The sequence below is a fragment of the Amphiprion ocellaris genome, chromosome 21 (assembly GCF_022539595.1).
Source record: "Amphiprion ocellaris isolate individual 3 ecotype Okinawa chromosome 21, ASM2253959v1, whole genome shotgun sequence".
NCBI lineage: Eukaryota > Metazoa > Chordata > Actinopteri > Pomacentridae > Amphiprion > Amphiprion ocellaris.
The window spans coordinates 28,864,526-28,884,341 of record NC_072786.1 but is presented as its reverse complement, the minus strand read 5'-3'; the positions used below and the strand labels follow the sequence as shown (position 1 = coordinate 28,884,341).

General features: G+C 38.2%; 2 protein-coding genes across 39 annotated transcripts in view; one reads left to right on the top strand and one right to left on the bottom strand.

Moving 5' to 3' along the window:
• celf2 (cugbp, Elav-like family member 2) overlaps positions 1-19,816 on the bottom strand; it is a 314,361-nt gene that overhangs the window by 187,811 nt on the left and 106,734 nt on the right. The window lies entirely within an intron of this gene.
• Positions 11,875-15,931, top strand: LOC129347845 (uncharacterized). The gene is made up of 2 exons (XM_055006333.1): positions 11,875-12,743; positions 15,530-15,931. Exons 1-2 carry the CDS (start codon positions 11,903-11,905, stop codon positions 15,661-15,663), a joined length of 975 nt encoding a protein of 324 aa, XP_054862308.1. The 5' UTR covers positions 11,875-11,902; the 3' UTR covers positions 15,664-15,931.

Sequence of the window (19,816 nt, the reverse complement as noted above, 5' to 3'; positions counted from 1 at the left end):
ACGCTTCTCAATAAACCCGTCAAGCCACCCCGTCTCCCCTCAGCTTTGGGAAACACAATAACGGCGACTCCGAACGCCCCTCCCAACAATGCCGCCATCGATCACTTTTTGCTATCTGGAACACACACATCTATCACTGCTGCTGAGTTTACTGGAGGCTCGGCGCCCACTGAAGGCCCCTTTTGTTTTGCTCCGTATTGCTTTTTGCAAATGTTTTCGTGTCACGGACCCCAAAACTAACAAGCCATAAGAGCCAAAGATGCCGATTTTAGCATGTTTCCTCCCATCCTAAAGGCAGACTTTTGGTCTAACTCGACTGTTTTCACCTTCACAGTGCAGCAGAGGGGAGTTTATTAGAGAAAAATGGGTGGAATAATGTCTTTAAACTGAGTAGATCGAGCATGTGTTCCTTTCTTAGAGGTATCTTATTGCAAATAAAACTTTTTTGCTGCTTGATACAAAAAGAAAACTCATGCCAATCTTAGTTTCCATGGCTAAACTACAAGAGATGTCCATCTGCAGAACAGAAACCGAGCTTGTTGACATGCAGGCGCCACATGTACACAGCAAAATGAGTAAGAAACTGGGAAAAAGAAAAACACTAAAAAGGAAGCTCTGGTTGCAAAGTGTGGTAATATTTTGGCCACTGAAAGGAAGATGTTGACTCTGTCTTGCAATTTGCCACCACCGCTCGAGGCAACAATTTAGTTTTAACCATTTAAATCAGCACCACAACACTCCGTAACACAACTGCAAAGCCAGATATGAATGCAATCCCAAGCAAAAAAAGATTGTCTTAGATGTTTTTGCCAGTGTTGCACCATATAAGAACAGGTTCCAAAGCTCCTTTTCACCCTAAAAAGACATGATACCAATTACCAGAATTGCTAACAAGGGTTTGAAAAGCACAATCTGGTTGCTTGACAGGCTTTATGCCATGTTTTTCTCAAGTTTCGCCCCCAGAGCTGTGCGAACAATGCAAGCTGAAACAAGTGGAGCATTATGCAGCCCCAGCGGATAACGTCTTACTTTATTAACAAGCACTTGCAACTGAAAAGTTGCAAAATGCATTCTTTCAGGATGATGACACAAATGAGAGCATTCAGCAGGGATGAGAGGAGCTGTCTGGGGTCTCACTGAAAGACGTCAAGTCTGCATAACAACAGAAAACGTGGTGAACATGAAGAAGGCTGCAGACTGCAATATGGTGCTAGTAAACTAATGCCAGCCTTGTAGAAGCATTGCAAAGCTCTACTTATTAAATGTTCAGTTCCACGTCATCGAACTGTTGAACTTTCGCATGCAGCCGAAAACAGCTTTTTCCAAAATCATCTTAAATTTGCCACGTCATTGCTACATTGGAGATGAATGACGCACCGATGTTAGTGCACAGTTTAGACATATTTATAGGGCGACACTCACCTAAAGATGGGCATAAAGGTACAATTTGACCTGCAAAACTTTCCCAAATCTGAAAGACATTTTTGGGCTTGAGTATATGTACTAGGCTGGATATTGTGCCTAAAGATTGTGGGCAAAAATTTCACCATAAAGTATGAAACACCTGCAACACTCTCCAAAGATGGAAACCTTAACTTGTGGTGAACTGGTGGAGATTTACTGCACACTGAACCGCACATCCATCCACTGCTTTTAGCTGTTAAAAAACATCACCCACCACTTAAACACCTGAAACAGCACTTTTTAAAAAAGAATCTCCTACAGAAAACGTCCAGACTACAGCTGATATCATCAAAATGACTTCTAAGACCTACCAGGAGCATGTTTCTGGTGTCCATTCTGACATTATTTGAGTCCAAAACTATATTTTGCTTTAAAACTACTGGTGGGAAAAAAGGAAACTATTGCGGTCTTTGACTGTCTTCTTACTATTTTTTGGTACAAAGAAAGATTTACCTCTCACTTTTCTGGCATCAAAATGTAAATTAATCACTGACATACTTAGAAATAAAGGAATTAACAAAAGTATGTAGGATCTACCAGATTCATTTGTGTAGAACCTGTTTTCAAACCAGAATTTAGATCTACACCTGCAAAACTTTCCCAAATCTGAAAGCTGTTTTTGGCCTCAAGTATACGCACCCTTGAACATTACGCCTAAAGATTTTACATCCTAAAGTATGAAACACCTGCAACACTCTCCAAAGATGGAAGCCTTAACTTGTGGTGAACTGGTGGACTGCACATCCATCCACTGCTTTTAGCTGTTCAATAACATCAGCCACCACTTAAACAGGAGAAGCAACACCTGGAACAGCACTTTTTAAAAAGAATCTCCCACAGAAAACGTCCAGACTACCAGAGATCTACCAGAAGCATGTTGTTGGTGTCCATTCTGACATTATTTGACCGAAGTAAGGCCAGAACTCTATTTTGCTTGACAATTACTGGGGCAAATGGAAACTATTAAGATCTTTGACTGTCACCTGCAACACTCTCCAAAGATGGACGCCTTAACTTGTAGTGAACTGGTGGAGGTTTACTGCACACTGAACCGCACATCCATCCACTGCTTTTAGCTGTTAAAAACCATCACCCACCACTTAAACAGGAGAAGCAACACCTGGAATGGCACTTTTTTTAAAAAGAATCTCCCACAGAAAAGGCACACTTTGACGGCACATTATTTTAGATGATGTAATTGAAATGGCCTACAAACATGTAGGATGCTTCTACCAGGAGCTTGTTTCTGTTCTGACCCTATCTGACCAAAGTGCCTCCTTTGAAACTCCTGGGGACAGTTTTGGTGAGAGCAGAGAGAAAAAGCCAGCAGTAACAGAGAGATTGTGCAGAGTGGGACTCGACGGGGGAGAAAGAGGCAGCAGCTCTCTGACATCCTGTTTGTGCCCCTCGCCCTCCTCTCTGAGCGCGAGTCAAGGTTACACCTGACAGCTCGGTGTGGTTTTGGCGGGTTCGTGCGCTCACGTGTGCGCTTGGCAGCGTCCATATAAAACAGACATGGAAATGAAGAGGGTGAGAAGAAGAGGCCAGACAGATGGATTTATGGGAGGAAGTGCAGTCTGCAGCCGGCCAGGCAGGGCGGCACCCCGAGAGGTTTGGGCGGAAAAAACTCCGATTAATCCCTCATGCATGGCTGGAGGTTTGATTCCCAGTTAGATTCAATTAGAAGGTCAGGCCAGAGGGGCTCAGCGGGCTAATAGACTGTCCTGACAGTCACTCTTAGGGCTCGTTCTCCAATGTCTCACCAGCAAAAAGACGAGTCGTCGGTATTTGTGCCAGAATTTTGGTTTGGTTTGAGAAGAAATAGAATCTGCACGGTTTGACCTTAAAGCCAGAATGAATCCAAATCAAACAAAAAGCTCTTGTGCAGGTGAGACGCTCAGTGTTAGTAGAGGCTGCAGGCTTTTTTTTTTTTTTTTTTTTTTTTTGCAATATAGTTGATTAAAAACTGTTAAAAATAAGCAACTCAGCTTCCACAAAATCACATTCTATGCAACCAAGCTGCATTCTCAATGAGACGCTCCTTTTCAGCCAACCAATCATGTTAGATGTTTTTTAAAGTGTTTTTACTGTAATTTTTTTTTAACAATCTACTATTATTTCACAGATATGATTTTTTTTTTTGGCTAAATTATAAATAATATCTTTTTTTTTTTTTTTTACTTTTATGTATGTTTTGCTGTATCAGGAAAACAGCGCAGTGTTGGTATTTTACAGATATTTGCAGTTATCTGAGAAAAAAAATGTATACACTGAAACTGAAAAATGCTAAATAATTGTTTATTTTTTAAAATCTATTATTTTACAGATTTTGTTAAATTACAGAAAATTGGTTAAATCACAGAAGAAAAGTTTAATTTACTGTTTATGTTGACTATAAAATTAAAACTGTAAATGTCTACATCAAAATTTCGTATTTTTACAAATAATAATTTGTTCTCTTTTTACTATAATTAAACACAAAAATGTTGCTATTTTACAAATATCTGTTATTTGAAAAAAATCTGCATATTAAGGACAGAAAAACGTTGAATTTTTTTTCTATTATTTAATTATTTAAAAAATAGTATTAAATATACCAAATGTTGAAAAATGGTAAACAATTTCATGAAATGTTATTCTACAGATTTTTCACAGTATTAAAAGTTATACATAATAATTATCTAGTAAATCCCAGAAAAATAATATTAATGTACATGACTGTAAAATAAAATCAGGTCTAAACTGTAAATAACGTCCACAATAAAAAAATCTTACGTAGTGTGACTGTTTTAAATCAGTAGGAAACATAATAATTTTACAGATATTTACAGTTATTTCCAACAGTTTTTCACCATTACCGTTGTATTGTTTTTTTCTGGCACCCTGCTGTCATATTTTCACTTTGTTATGGATTTGTTTTTATATTTTACCTCCTAACTCTGATTTTGCGAGGATTCTTTTTTTTTTTTTTTTTAGCCAAATTACGCTGATTTTAAAAGAAAATGACTCCAAAACACAATTTATAATGCAGTTTAGTTGCATAAAAGGATGCTTTTCTGGATTCTGGGTAGAGATAAGATGCTCTGTTCACACTATCACACCGATAACCGAGTGAGGAAGGAAGCGACTTTTCATTTCAGACGCTGAAGTTACTCCACTGCTCCTGCCAGCATCCACAGATCCTGTATGTTAAAATAATAATGTGTCATCTCTCATGGAAAATTACAGCTTTGCCTCTTTCTCATTGATAGCGACGATTCCACCTCAGCCGCCCAGACTCTCAGGAGAAAAGCCACTTCATTTACTCCTCCAGCGTCTGGTTTGTCTTCCCGGGGAAACGGTACACAAAGATCAACAAACATCAGCGCTGGAGCAAACACAGCAAAAAGAGCCACCTAGCTGAACTTAATCAACCCTCAAGCCCAAGAAAAAAGACCTGCCGTTTTGTTTGTGGAGTGAAAGATGCCGCAGAAATGATCAATTAGCATCGAGGAGTGAGACGAGGGGGATGACGGGGACGACTCGCTCTTTAAAAAAGTGTCCGGACTGAAAAGCAGAATCTGATTTGTGCAGCGGGAGATGTTCTGTACGCTGATGGCAGGTGGCACCGACCTTTCTGTGACCTTTGAATGCCATGTGATAAGACCCTTGAAGTGTCAGAGCCGTCTAATGTCATCGGACCGACTCGCCTCACGTGGTCCTGCAGCTGCACTCCTGCAAGCTAACCAGCCCGACGCAACGCATGCTGCAAGGCCAGCGTGTGCTTTCTGCAGGACGAAACAATGTTTGGAAGCCAGGAGTGCTCAGCCGGAGTTGAATCTCAGTCATTTATTGATAGTTCCTGCAAAAATGTAGTGTCTTTCGCCAGGAGTTTATGATATGATATGAAAAAAAGTGGAGTAGAAAATGCCCACGTGCAGAAAATCACCTTACTGTTACTAAAACGCGCACAAAGTCGTGCATTTGTTGCCTCTTTCTGGCTGCACAGCTGCTTTTAAAAGTCTGAATGTAGTGAATTGTAGAAGTTTTCTCAAATTCTCAAATTATTATTATTATTATTATAAATGCAGTCGTGGTGTTGCACTTGGTTGTGCACAAAAAGATGATAATATCAGTAGAACACATTTTCTGTTACTGTCTCCCCTTTTTTCACCATTTTACTATAATTTCTTTAAAAACTGACTGTTATTTTGCAGATTTTTCCGCTGTTTTGTTAAATTATACATAATACCACAGAAAAAGGTATATATTTACGTAGTAGCCTTAAAATACAGGTCAGAACTGTGAATTTTTGCCGCATGACTGTTAGTCAAAGCTGAGTCACTCACTGTTGTCTGGTTACACCAATGAATGCAGAATTTTGTAGTTTTATAGAATCTATTTTTTTTAAATGAGACTTGTAGAAAAAATGGATTTTGAGAAAAAATACAATTTTAAGCTTTGATTTTGCCAATTATTCCAATGGAACCACAAATGAGTGCTTCGAGAACCATCAGGGAGTTGAAAATCAACCAATTCTTTCTGTTTTCATAGCTTTCTGGCTGTAATAAATGGTGCAATTATGGTGATTTTTTTAAAAGATAACACATATTTCAAATCAGCTGGTTGGTTTTCACAGAAAGAGAGAAAAATGAGATCTTTAATGATTACTACAGGCCTTTGTGTAAACACTGCTAGCAATTCAACTGAAAAGTTCCTGAATTTTTGCCTTGTGACTGTTAGTCATAGCTGAGTCAATTATGGCTTCTCAGTTTCATCAAGAAGTGTAGAATTTTTTTTTTTTTTTTAATAGAATCTACGTTGAGCAAAGAGGTTATTTTTGTCAATGTACAAGGCATGTACAATAAATGCATATTTCTAGAAAAAACACAGTTTTAAGCTTAGATTTTGCTATTTGTTGCAATGGAACCACAAATGATTGGTTCAAGAACCATCAGACAGCTGAAAATCAACCAATTCTTTCTGTTTTCACAGTTTCTGGCTGTAATGACTGGTGCACTGCTTGTGGTGGTTTTTAAAAGACAACACACCTTTCAAACCAGCTGGTTGGTTTTCATGTTCAGTGGGTTAAAGTTACGACCACATAATCAAACGTTATTAAAGAACAACTTTGAGGAAAGAAAGAAAAATAAGATCTTTAATGACGACTCAGGACCTTCTCTAAAATAATGGCGACAAATCCTGATTTTGCAGCAAAAAGGGAAGCAATAATTCAAAATAAAAATCCCACTAAAACCCTGTGCCGCCGTGATTATTGAGTAATAGTGCCAACTAATGCAGGTAAGTCTCTCTCTTGCTGTAATTCTGATGGCTCTTTTAGCCGAACAAGAGCCTCAGTCCACGAACGTTGCCTCCTAATCCCAAATTCCTCTCCTTCTCCACAATAATGAGCTCCTCTCAGACTTGAGAGTTGACAGAGGTAAAGCATTTAGCACGCCTGAATGGAGAAAGGAGGGAGAGAGTGCAGAGAGGAAGAGGAAGATACAGGACCAAAGAGGGATAAAGAAAGGGATGGTGGAGAGGGGAAAGAAGGGGTAGAAAAATCTACTGAGACATGCATGAGGTAAGCTTTCCCTCTGGCAAGGCAGAGCAACACAGTGCGACGGCTGAAAGAAAAGGGAAGGAGAGAGAACGGTGCATGAAATAAAATTTAAAAAAACCCGAAAGAGATCATTGTGTTTCCACAGTCTCTCAGGATTCAGTTATTTCTCAGCCCAGGGACACGATGTGAACAACGTTTACATCCGTGTGTTGCCTCGTCACGTGGTTGTGTGTATTCCGTGTGTTTTCTGTGGGTGGAAGAATGTGTGTGTGCAGCGGTGAAAACGTGCTTCATTCGTTCATTTTTTTTTTCAAGGCCGAGCGATGAAATGCTCTCGGAGAGCAGAAAACACTCACAATCGAAAAATAGTCGATTGGCGTAAAAGCGTTCTTGGCTTTGAATGAGACGGCGGTGGAAGGCAGGAGCTCACCTCAGAGTCAAATCAAATTCATCTGTAAAAAATACAAATAAAAAAATGGTGCAAAGAGAAGCATCCTGAGGGGAAGAGGGAGAAGAGTGATGAGACAATCACTGCCGCTCATAAACAAACGTGGTTTAAAGAAGATGCATGGATGGATATCCGTCCAAACCATGCAAAAATCCTTCACACGCAAACTGTGCGGACATTCTGATGAAGCTAAAAGTTGTCCGAAGCTAAATGGTGCTGCATATACCAGCTGAGGTTCTAATGGGACGACTAGTTGAAAATTTTAGGGTTTTTTTTTTTTTTTTTTTGTCATATTCTGACTTAATTGGGAGTTTACTGCTGGGAAACATAAAGTTCAACATGTCATTTTAACCAAAAGCACAGAAAAAACACATTTTATCAGTGAGTTTAAGCCACTAAAACACTCAATAAGTAACTGTTCCTTAGTTTAATGCAGATATATGTTTGTGTTTAGTCAACTAAATGATTAAATATTGCAAATTTTGCACCACAAACACTAGTCAGTAAAGCTAATTATTTATATTTTAGGATTTTTTCAAGGTTGATCCGGAGCTGATAACTGAAATCTGGGCTCGATACACATTCACAGTTAAAAATGAGAGTATTGTGAACTCAAAATATCATTGAATGCTTTTCGTCTCTTCAATTATAGCATCCAAACGTGATTTAAGGTGGAATTGACACTTGATTTACCTCATGATTTGTCTTCTAGCTAACAAAAAAAACACGCTAAAAAGGTAAAGAAAACCTGATTCAGCCTTCAAGTAAAATGGATTTGGTCCAATGATTGACACTAAAAGGCAAAAAAAAGAAGTTTACACCTACACACACTCTTCAATTACAATCTCTAAACATGATTTAAGGTGGAACTGACCATTTATTTACCTCATGATGTGTCTTCTAGCTAACAAAATACATGCTAACACAGTAAAAAAAAAAAAAAAAAACTTGATTTGGTGAATTTGGTGCAACTGTGGACACTCGAAGCCAAAAAAATTTAGTCCAGGTCCGCACACGCTCTTCAATTATAGCATCTAAACATGATTTAAGGTGGAACTGATTCTTTATGTAGCTCATGATGTGTTTTCTAGCTAACCAAAAAACTGCAAGCAAGGTTAAAAAAAAAAAAAAAAGCCCCGATACTGTGAATTTGGCACCAAAAAATGAAGTCCAGGCCCACACACACTCTTCAATTATAGTATCTAAACATGCTTGTTGACCCCATCGCATAGCGTCCACGCACACACACACACACACACACACACACACACACACACACACACACACACACCATGCATGCACATGCACACACACACAGACACACAGACACACACACAGACACACACACACACACACACCCATCCAGCCGGAGACCTGAGCCATCGGTCGTGATACATCACCACCTACACACAGCGGTGTCAGCCTCCGACAACTGCTCCTGAGCCCCAGCAGAGGAAACACATTCATCATTATGACACCACACACACACACACACACACACACACACACACACACACACACCACACACACACACACACACACACACACACACACACACACACACACTCGCATCCAGAAGGGGGAAAAAAATAAATAAAAAAAGGGGCGACATAAAACAACGGCACGGCCGTCGAGGCGTGAAGACGACTCCATCATGCCGTACTGTACACGCTTCGCGCCTAAATAACGACATTACGGATGAAAAAAGAGGAAAAAAAACAGCCAGAAACGACGTCATTCTTCCATCTTTTTCCCCACTTTCATTTTCTCATAATCTCAATTCAAATCCGTTCAGATGTCCGTCCGGGGAGCTACATGCTGTCAAACCATCACTCCTCCTCCTCTTTCACACCTTTCACCTCCACCTCCTCCTCATGTCACTTTCCACCCGGCTCCTTCCACTTCACTTCTAAGATTAGTCTGGATCATGAGCACGGACCACGATTTGCCAGAAGGTGTGATCTGCCTCCTATATGACGGTAGATTTTGGTTTGACTACACGTTTAATCTGCACTTCATCAATATGGAATCGACTGTGCGAGAAGCTTTTAATCTGTATAGATTTGAGAACAGGATCTTGCAGAATCTGTTTGCTATCAGAGGGGAAAAAGATGCGGAGAAATAAAGCCTGATCTCATGTACAAACCCCAATTTGCCCATACATTGGTAGATTTTACGCTTTTAAAATGCAATTCAGAAGTTTGAGAAGCTCAACCTGCAGAGATTGAAATCAGGCCAATGATGAACTTGCACAAAGTCTAGTTTCTCATAAAATGACCAGATTTTCAGCTTTTTGTGGTGTTCATTCTGCAGGAAATCCATGTGGTTGTTTTGCAAGGAGGAAATCCACAAGCTTGGACTAAAGTGTGCATGAGAAAACAAAAATCTGGCAAAATAAAGGCCTGCAAGAATTAGGATCTTTGCAATCCTTCTTCTTGGAATTGGGACTGGAGAGCTGCAAGCCATTTAAGTTAGCAAGCTTAGCAACAGATTAGCTGAATTGCTAACTCAAAATAAATAAACTGTATCATGCATCAGGTGGAAAAATTCTAATTTCAATGAAGTTTAACTTCTGGAATGCATCTTTAGCACTGATTTTAAAATCATGATATCATTTAAAATCCCTGTCTGCATGTTGATTTACCCCCTAAAAACTCATCTCTACATATTTAAGGTTTATTTCCATTAAAAACATTATCTATTGTCTTAAAATGGGATTAGAGTGAAGTGTGCATGAGAAAACAAAAACTCTGAAGAAATAAAGCCCTGCAAGCAAACAACTTAGTTTAACAAGTTTAGCAACATTCCTAAGCTAATTGCTAATAACTGCACTTGAAGATTAGCTAACTCAAAATCTACTTTAACATGTATCAGAGGAAAGATTCTAATTCTGCTGAAGTTTAAACTCCAAGTTGCACCTTTAGCATTGATTTTAAATCATATCACTTAAAATCCCTGTCTTATCGGTGATTTATCGCCAAAAAACTCATCTCATGTATCAAAGTTACATATTTACACGTTTTTTTCAATTAAGAAACTATTCATTAATATCTTAAAATGGGGTTTGACTAAAGTGTGTATGAAAAAAAAATCTGGAGAAATAAAACCCTGCAAGCAAATAACTGATGTTTACAAGTTTAGCAACACTGTTGAGCTTATTGCTAATTACTGCGCTTGCAGATTAGCTGGATTGCTAACTCAAAATGAATGAACTTTATCAAGTATCAGGCGAAGAATTTGAATTCCATTGAAGTTTAACCTACATGATGCACCTTTAGCATTGATCTTAAATCATTATATCATTTAAAATCCCTGTTTGTTTGAGATTAAACCCTTAAAAACTCATATCTGTGTATCAAAGTTGCATATTTAGACTTTTTTTTTTGTCTTTTCCATCAAGAAATGATCCATTCCTGTCTTAGATGTAAATCTACACTGTTGCTTGGACTAAAAAAAGCACGAGAAAACAATAATGTGGAGAAATAAAGTCCTGCAAGCATTAGCATGTTTGCCATTCTCCTCCTTGAAAGTGGGACTGGTGAGTGCAACGTTGTTTTAGCTACACAGCCACAGTGGTGAGAAAACTCTCAACGTGCAACGTGATCTTTTTCTTCACTGAAGTGCTGCAGGGAACTCCAGATTTCTAGCAGTTTCTTCGCATTGTGTACGAAGGTGGGCACAACAATGGCGACGTTTAAAGCGTCAGCGGTGGATTTCCGAAGCGTCTCTTCTCCACGCCGCCCCCTCCACACACAGATGCTTGCATTTCTCACGAGAACCTTATGTTGTTTGTCACAGGACCCTTTTCAGCTGTTGGGTTCATGATTTGTGTCCTTTCAGACTTGGGAGGAGGTCAGGAAAGGGATGAGTGGGTGGCGGCGGTCGTAAAGAGGATCTATGGCGAGCTGTCCACTTTAGCGTGTCCGTCTAAGTGGCGGGTTGTGTACACACTTGGCGAGAACGTGCTATTTCCAAGCATTATTGCGAGTCTGTGTCCTTGTTCTTCCAAACACTGTGTACTTGTTACAGTTAGCAGCCTCGTGTTCCCGTCCGCCCAGACGAGAGCTCGTTGCTGTGCAGAAATGATTTCTAAAGGCTTGTGCAGACGAGGAGTGGGATGCACCCTGAGGAACCTCGCAGCCTCGTACCACATGTACTGTAATGTCTGGAACAAGTCGTGTTATTTCACAGGTTTTAGCCTGTTTTTGTTAAATTGAGGATAACATCTAGTTTTTAAAAACTATTAATTTATGAGTTAACTGTGAAAAAAACAGGACAAAATTGTCAGTAACGTGGTTTACATTTTTATCAACGGTAATTCATTCTTGTACACCATTTTACCCTAAAGTTACAGTACTTTACTGTATTTAAATGAGCAAAAAATATTCTTGTTTTACAGATATTTGTTTTACAGCTGGAAGTCCCAAATTCTCCAGAAATCCTGTGTCATGTCCGCCCACTCTGCAGGAATCGTGGCTGACTGGGTGCAGCCGAAGATGGCGGCGGGGTGTGTGCACAGGCTGGCAGGTGCTGTGTGCCCTCCAAAGTTGTCCAAAGAACATTCTTTTGGCTGGTTTTTGATGTTGTATGTTTCTGCAATTCTTGTACTATCGACAAGACATCAGTATTTTCAAAAGAACAATGACTGTTCTCCCGTGCCCGCCCTTCAGAGACAATACGCAATCTACTCCAAGTTGCTCAACAACGGAAAAGCCACTGCCGGCCCAGTGACTCACGAAAAGCTGAAATCGCAGAAAGAATTAACTGGACATTTAGAGTTGGTTCTGGTGCTGTTACTAGCCGGTGACGTTGAAATCAATCCCGGACCACCACCACCACCACTTCCCCCACTGGTTCAGAGCACCATACAATCTGTATCGTCAATGAATGACGGTCAACTCGCCGGGACAAGTATCAACTCTATTAGCCAGGGCTGCTCACCTATGTGCGTCATGTCTCGTCCTCTGGTGTCGACGCGCACTCCGGGTGATCTCGGTGTGATGATCGGGGGGTCGCCTCTTGGCCCGCTGACAGCTGCGCCTGGATCTTCCGGGTTGGTTCCGAGACATGGAGATCGACGACGACCACCACCACCGCAGCAGGGATTGGGGACGCGCCTAAACCTGTACGGATTACCGTCTGGACACAACGGCAGCACACCGCTGGCCCCAACCTCGGATTTTACATCAGCGTCGGAGCCGTTTGTTGGCCGGGTGAAGCCGACGCGGCCAGCTTCTGCTGGCAGCTGCACCGGGGTTCACGGAGAGTCTCCTCGCCAGCGTGTTACCGGTGAGCGCTCACCCACACTATCTGCTGCTTCCCAACATGCATACCCACATGTGCATTCTGCTGGTGAGAGTATTAGGCGGAGGAATCCTGTGCTTAAAAAACATCGGAGAACAAAACTTCTTCCAACCCTCAATCACGCAAAACGGGTGTGGGATCCAAATTGTAAACCCAGTGGATTACTCGGAGGGCATTTGAACATTTATATCTTGAAAAACAAGCGGGAGCAACTTGAGCACCTATTGGGAAACTCCAATATTGACTTCTTAGGACTTTCAGAAACATGGCTCACGCGCTCGTCCCCAGAGGCCGTAATAAACATTCCTGGATACAAAACTTTCAGAAAAGACAGGGGAGGAAAGGGAAAGGGAGGAGGGGTCCTACTGTATATCAGAGATAGCCTCAAATGTGATCAAATTGAGCTCCAAAGTGATCCTTTACTTGAATGTATTGGTGTAAAAATTTCTCTCTCCCTTGAAATGTCATGTACAATTATTTGTATCTATCGTAAGCCCAAGCCTAGTCCAACTGCAGAATTCTATGAAAGGGTAAAATCCATTCTGGGACATTGTGATTTAAATAAAGAAGTGATAATCATGGGTGATTTTAACATTAATTGGGATGATAAAAAAGATAGAAATAATCTGAAACAAATCATGGATCATTCCAACTTCAAACAAATGGTTGATAAACCTACAAGAATAACTTCAAAATCTTCAACCAGAATAGACCTATTATTTACAAATTACCCTGATAGAATCGCAAAGACTTTTAATTTAATCACGGGAATGTCTGATCATAATATAATTTTATTTTCCCGAAAGCTGTCAAAAATGAGGTGCCACAATGAGCAGGCAATAAAGGAAAACTTTGAATTTATACCAAAAACCCAAATTGAAAATCTTGAAGTAGCTCTTAAAGAGTCAGACTGGACTGAAATTCTCATTCATCAAGATGTAGAAAAAGGGCACGACCTGTTTCATTCAAAACTTAATAAAATTACTGCACAGTTTAGGAAGAAAGTGAAAAAATCAAATAAAATAAGCAAGGCCCTCCCTTGGATTGATACAGAATGCATAAAATTAATGAAAGAAAGAGACATGCTACTCAAAAAAGCACTAAAATCTGGTTTAACAACAGATAGACAGCTGTTTACTTCAATTAGAAATAAAGTAGTAAGCAAAATCCGTAAGGCTAAAGCAAACTTTTTCATAAACATTATAAAAGAGGCAAAAGGAAATAATAAAATGATCTGGAAAAATATTAATAAATTAACTGGCAAGAAGCCTAAAAATATCACTAATAATCTCGAGATTAAAATAAATGACAATCTTGTCCAAAATTCTCTTGTTGTTGCTAATGAAATGAATGCCTACTTCATAAATTCTGTTCATGAAATAACTCAACAGTTTGCACCAAATGAAAATATTAAGTATCAAAGTAATCAGTGTTCTACAGCATTTAAAATTGAAGAAATATCTGATGCAGATGTGCTTAACATTATTAACTCTCTAAATAATTCAAAGGCACAAGATAGTTACGGGTTAGACACGCACTTTTTAAAATTATATAAAGATGTTTTGATTGTACCTTTAAAACATTTGATAAACTTATCTTTTAGGCAAAGAGTTGTTCCTTCAGCTTGGAAGTCCGCTGTGGTTACTCCAATTTTTAAATCAGGAAATAAAACCGAGATGGAAAATTATAGACCGATTAGTTTGCTTCCTGTTATCTCAAAAATCGCTGAGAAATGGGTGGCAAAACAATTGAATAAACATTTAAATTCTAATACGTATCTGCACCCAATGCAGTTTGGGTTTCGTAATCACCATTCAACAGAATCTGCAAACTGCCTTTTTATCGAAAAAGTCAAGGGCCTTCTAAATGATCATAATTATGTGGGTGCTGTTTTTTTAGACCTCAAGAAGGCTTTTGACACAGTGAACCATGAAATTCTTTTAAAGAAATTACTTGATTTTAATTTCTCTGATGAGGCCATGCTTTGGTTTGAATCCTACCTTAGTAATAGACAGCAGTGCGTCTCCATTTCGGGTTGCAAATCATCATACCTTCATTGTCAAACAGGAGTCCCCCAAGGTAGCGTTCTAGGTCCAATTTTATTTAGTTTATTTATTAATGATTTACCAAGTGTGTGCTCCAATGTCAATGTCCAGCTGTACGCAGACGATGCGGTGATTTTCACCCATGGCAACACCCATACTGAAGTTTCTGAAGTTTTAACAACTGCCCTGACTCACGTTCAAAGGTGGGTCACGGAATCATGTCTCCAACCTAATATTAAGAAAACGGTCTGTATGGTGTTCAGTATAACACCAAAAAATCTACAGCGGTCCTATGTCTTCCTGGATGGAGTCGAGCTGACTCTTGTCAAAGAGTTCAAATACCTGGGTTTGACTCTGGACCCGACATTGACATTTAAGAAACACATTAAGCGCCTCACTAAAACTGTTAATTTTAATGTTGCAAATTTTAGACAGGTAAGACCCTTCATGACTCTATATGCTGCACAGATGTTTTTACACTCAATGATTTTTTCTCATATAGAGTACTGTATGACCACATGGTCACTTGCTGATGGCACAACACTTAAATCGATTGAATCTCTTTTTAAAAAAGCCATAAAAATTCTAGACATGAAACCATTTTCAGTTCATCATTGTACTGTCTTAGACAAGTATAACTTTCTTAGTTTTGACAATTTTGTTAATTTTAAAAATGCTTGTTTTGTATACAAAGTTTTGAATGGCCTCGCACCTCCTCCACTACAGGAGTTCATCAAAAGGAAAACCGTGAGTGGGATGGCTACCAGGGCCACGGCACGAGGAGACTGTCATGTGCCATACAGACGCACAAAATTTGCAAAGACTGTGCTCTCTGTAAAAGGCACCAAGTACTGGAATAGTCTTCCATCATCTATTAGAGAAACTCCAACACTTGCCACATTTAAGCTTCACCTAAAACAGTGGCTTAAGGAAAACCAGGCCTGTGAACATTTTTAGTGTAACTCTCCTTCTGTTTGTATTGTGATGTGTTTCTCTTTTTCTGTCACCTGCCTGGGGACTACAGATGGAAATTAGCATTTCTGCTATAATCTGGCATATTTACACTGCTATTGTTGCATGTGTTCATTAATATGCACTGTCCCTATTAAATAAACTAATAAAAAAAAAAAAAAAAACAATACTTGAAAAAAATGCATTGCATTAATGAAAAAATATATATTTTTTAAACAAATATATTTTATTTGCTGTTATTTTACAGATGTTTTACATATTAAATAACATTTTATATATATATATATATATATATTTTTTTTTTTTTTTTTTTAATTGATATTTGCCATCATTTTTAAGAAAAATAAAAAATATTAAGGACAAGATTTTTTAAAAAGTGTTTAACTATAATGTTTTTTAAAACAGTTTACTGTTATTTTAGAGATTTTTCCTATTCTGTTGAATTAAAAGTGTTTATTTTTATATGCTGAATCTAAAAAACAAACAAAAAATATTTTTATAGTTTGTTCTTTTATGTTTGCTCATAAAATGACAAAAAATACATTATTATTTTGCCAATATGTACCATTGTTTGAAAAGAAAATTACAAATATGAACGACTAAAAATTGGGGAAAAAAAACTTAAACAAAAACGATTGTTATTTTAGACATTTTTTTCCAGTTTTGTTGAATTACAGAATTGTTAAATTAAAGAAAAAAGTTAGATTTTATATGTTAACTGTAAAAAAATGTACCAAAACTGTCAATAACATTCATTTTAAACATTTGTATTTTAACAAATCGTAATTTGTTCTTATACAGTGTTTGCTTGTGAAATTAAACTATTTTTACTGAATTCAAATCAGTAAAAAATCAAATTATTTTACAGATCTTTGCCATTATTTGAAAGAAAATTTTGAAGGGAAAAATGGTGAAGAATAAAAAACTGTGGTTTGTAAAACAATTTAAGGTCATTTTTGAGATTTTTTCTGTTTTGTTGAATTAAAAAAATAACTAGCAAAAATTACAGAAAAAAGTTTGATAATATACGTTAACTTAAAAAAAAAAAAAAAAAAAAAAAAAAAAACAGGCCAAAACCGTCAATAATGTCCATTTTAAAGGTCTGTAATTATTTTTTAAACAATGTTTTCTCATAAAATTACATTTTTTTACTGTATTAAAATCAGCAAAAAAACTCATTATTTTAGAGATCATTACCGTTATTTGAGAAAAAAAATTATGTATATTTTCCGTTTTATTAAATTACAGATTATATCTAGTAAAATCACAGAAAAGGCTATTTTCATGGTTTTATGGTCTTTAAATGTTACAGTATTTCACTATTTTTATTGTATTTTTTTTCTGCCTGATTTTCACCGGTTTCTTCCAGGATTTCTTTCTTTTCTTTACAGTGTGGGGCTCTGACACAGCGAGGTGAGGAGGGTCACATATTTCCCAGAGTCGAACCCTCAGCTCCGGCTGCAGAGTAGAGTGGAAAGCGAAGGCCGGAGGTCCTGCTCCCTTTTTCCTGACGTTTCCTCTCACTTCACCCCCTTTTTTCCCCCTCTTGTGTTTCTGAGAGATCAGACTGTTAGTTCCACTTAGTTCTCACATGATCTTTGCTACTATTTGTCAAGTCCGATGCTGTCAGAGGCAGCAGCGTGACGTGGAGGCCGCTTCGAGAGGCAAATGCAGATTTCTTTTACACTCTGAGAGGGAGAACGGCGCTCTTAAACACGATGATGAGAAAATGTTCAGATCACGAAGCTAAGCGGCCGAGCTTGAGAGGCGTGTTCGCCGAGTGTCATCTCCATAAGCGCTATGTGCTCCAACCTGTCCGCCTCCTCAGAGACGCCACCGATAGGCCCGTCTGACTCGCATTATTCAGAAAAATCCAAGCAACTGGCGACGCCGAAGGAGGAAGTGGAGGCGGCTGGAGGTGTGGCGGCGTCCTCGTCCACGTCGATGACACTGATTAATGAGAGCGGCCTCGTCACTCCAGCATCTGCCTAATAGACTACTAGAGAGTCAATGGAGGGGAAAGAGCCGGACCTGGCTTCATATCACTGCTGTGGAGAGGATCAGGAGGCAGCTTCTGGCCGTTTTCATCTCCTTTTGCATCATTGAAAGCATTCCTGCTATAGCATAAACATATATTTTAATAATTGTCTTCACTTTTCACCTAATAAAACTGATCTTCATGCCAATAAACCAAACTGAACTGAACTACAAAGTCTTTGTTTTCTTACGTGACCATTTGTCATCTAAAATCATGTGTTTTCTCATTTTTTAAAGCCAGAATGCATGAAATCACCTCAAATTGGTAGTAAAACAGCAAAAAAGACCATTTCTGTTGAAGGTTCTCACATAATCGCTCATATTTGTGGCTCCTTTGCTGGTTTTTAACCTGCCTGTAATAGTTAATATAGCAATGCTGTGGTACTAAATTGGACAACTGCTCATTTCTACCCAATTAAACTCTGATTCTCAATCACATTTTGATGGAAATTGTGGTTTCTGTCCTATTAAAGATGCATCTCCAATCAAATGAATCCATTTTACACCTTTATTGTTGCTTCTTTTCTGTAAACCAATCATTGATTTGATGAAAACTTCAAAAATGTAATGAAAAAGTTACACTTTAACCCAAACTGTGCTACTTTCTTACACCTAATCAAGTAGTTTTGGAGTCTAAACTCAACCAAGGTTCGAACATTTAGTTATTAATGTTGAAGTGCCATCCAAAACATATTTTGTTCGATCGAACCACCAACTTTTGGTGCCTAAATCTACCAAACTGTGAGAAAAAACAAATTTACATCTGAAAATAATGGTCCTACATGGTATACAGACCTTGTCTCTTGGGTAAAAACCTTCATGTACCTCCATACATGCTTTTCTAAACTAGAAGATTTTCCTATTACATCATATTTGCATCTTTAGGTGAGATAATACATTAATTTGCAAATGAAATTGCGTTTCTTTCTAAAATTAAATGAAGCTAGTTAAGTTAGAGACACATGGTTGGTATGGGATATGTGGTGTGGTACTGTATGACTTTTTCTTTTAAATGTATGTGGTTATAATATCTCTAAAGTCTTATTGTAATGAGTCATTTTGCATCTGTGCGACTCAGTAGTCAACATATAGTGACTTTACTATATGAGATGTCATTGTGATATCCCTGTGATTATGTAATAGTGAACTATAGGGGTGAACGATCAGGTCAAAGGATCATATGATGATATTTTAAGTAAAAATCCCAATTTAAATTCCCATTTTCCCCACAAATTTCAATTTACATCTTCACACAGTTAATCTGCCTGGATACAAACTGTGTCACTGCAACTCAAGGCTATTCTCACAAATGTTTGCATTCTACTTTCATCTGATTTTATGATTAATAAAAGAGCGAAAGTGGTGATTTGTATCTCCGTCAGACACTTTTCTCCATCTGCCATGTTGGATTCTGTTTGAGCAACACGTTACTTTACCAAAATTCATCCAAGACTGTCATTTTTTTTTTGGCTTACATTATTATGAACAATTGAAATATTAGTAGAAATTACACTGTTTTCTCAGATTGTTCACGATATAAGTCCACAACAAGTGGATTCCGATCAGCTTGAGGTGCTAAATAGTGAGATTAGAGCACATAAATGGTAAAAATATGGACGTTTTACAATGGTCAGTTGTAGTGTTGACCAAACAATGAGCAAAAACAATGTAATTAGCAAAAAAGGATGCAATTTAGGATATCTGATCCAGGATTTTGATTATTTTGCCAATGTTTCTTTTTTTTTTTGAAATCCGTGCATCCTTCCATGGAACAGTTGCACTTTTTTGACGGTATCTCATGTTTTTATGTTAATTTACATGTTTTAAATCTGTAATACAGTGAATTTTGCACACTGCAATTAGTCATTTTCCTCAAATCCTTCAGCTCTACTCACATAATTTGGATACGTTTTGCATTTGTACTCACAAAAAACACACATTTCTCAATATTCTGATGAAATAAAACACTCCACTGATGTTCTCATTGATGCATGCAACCATGTA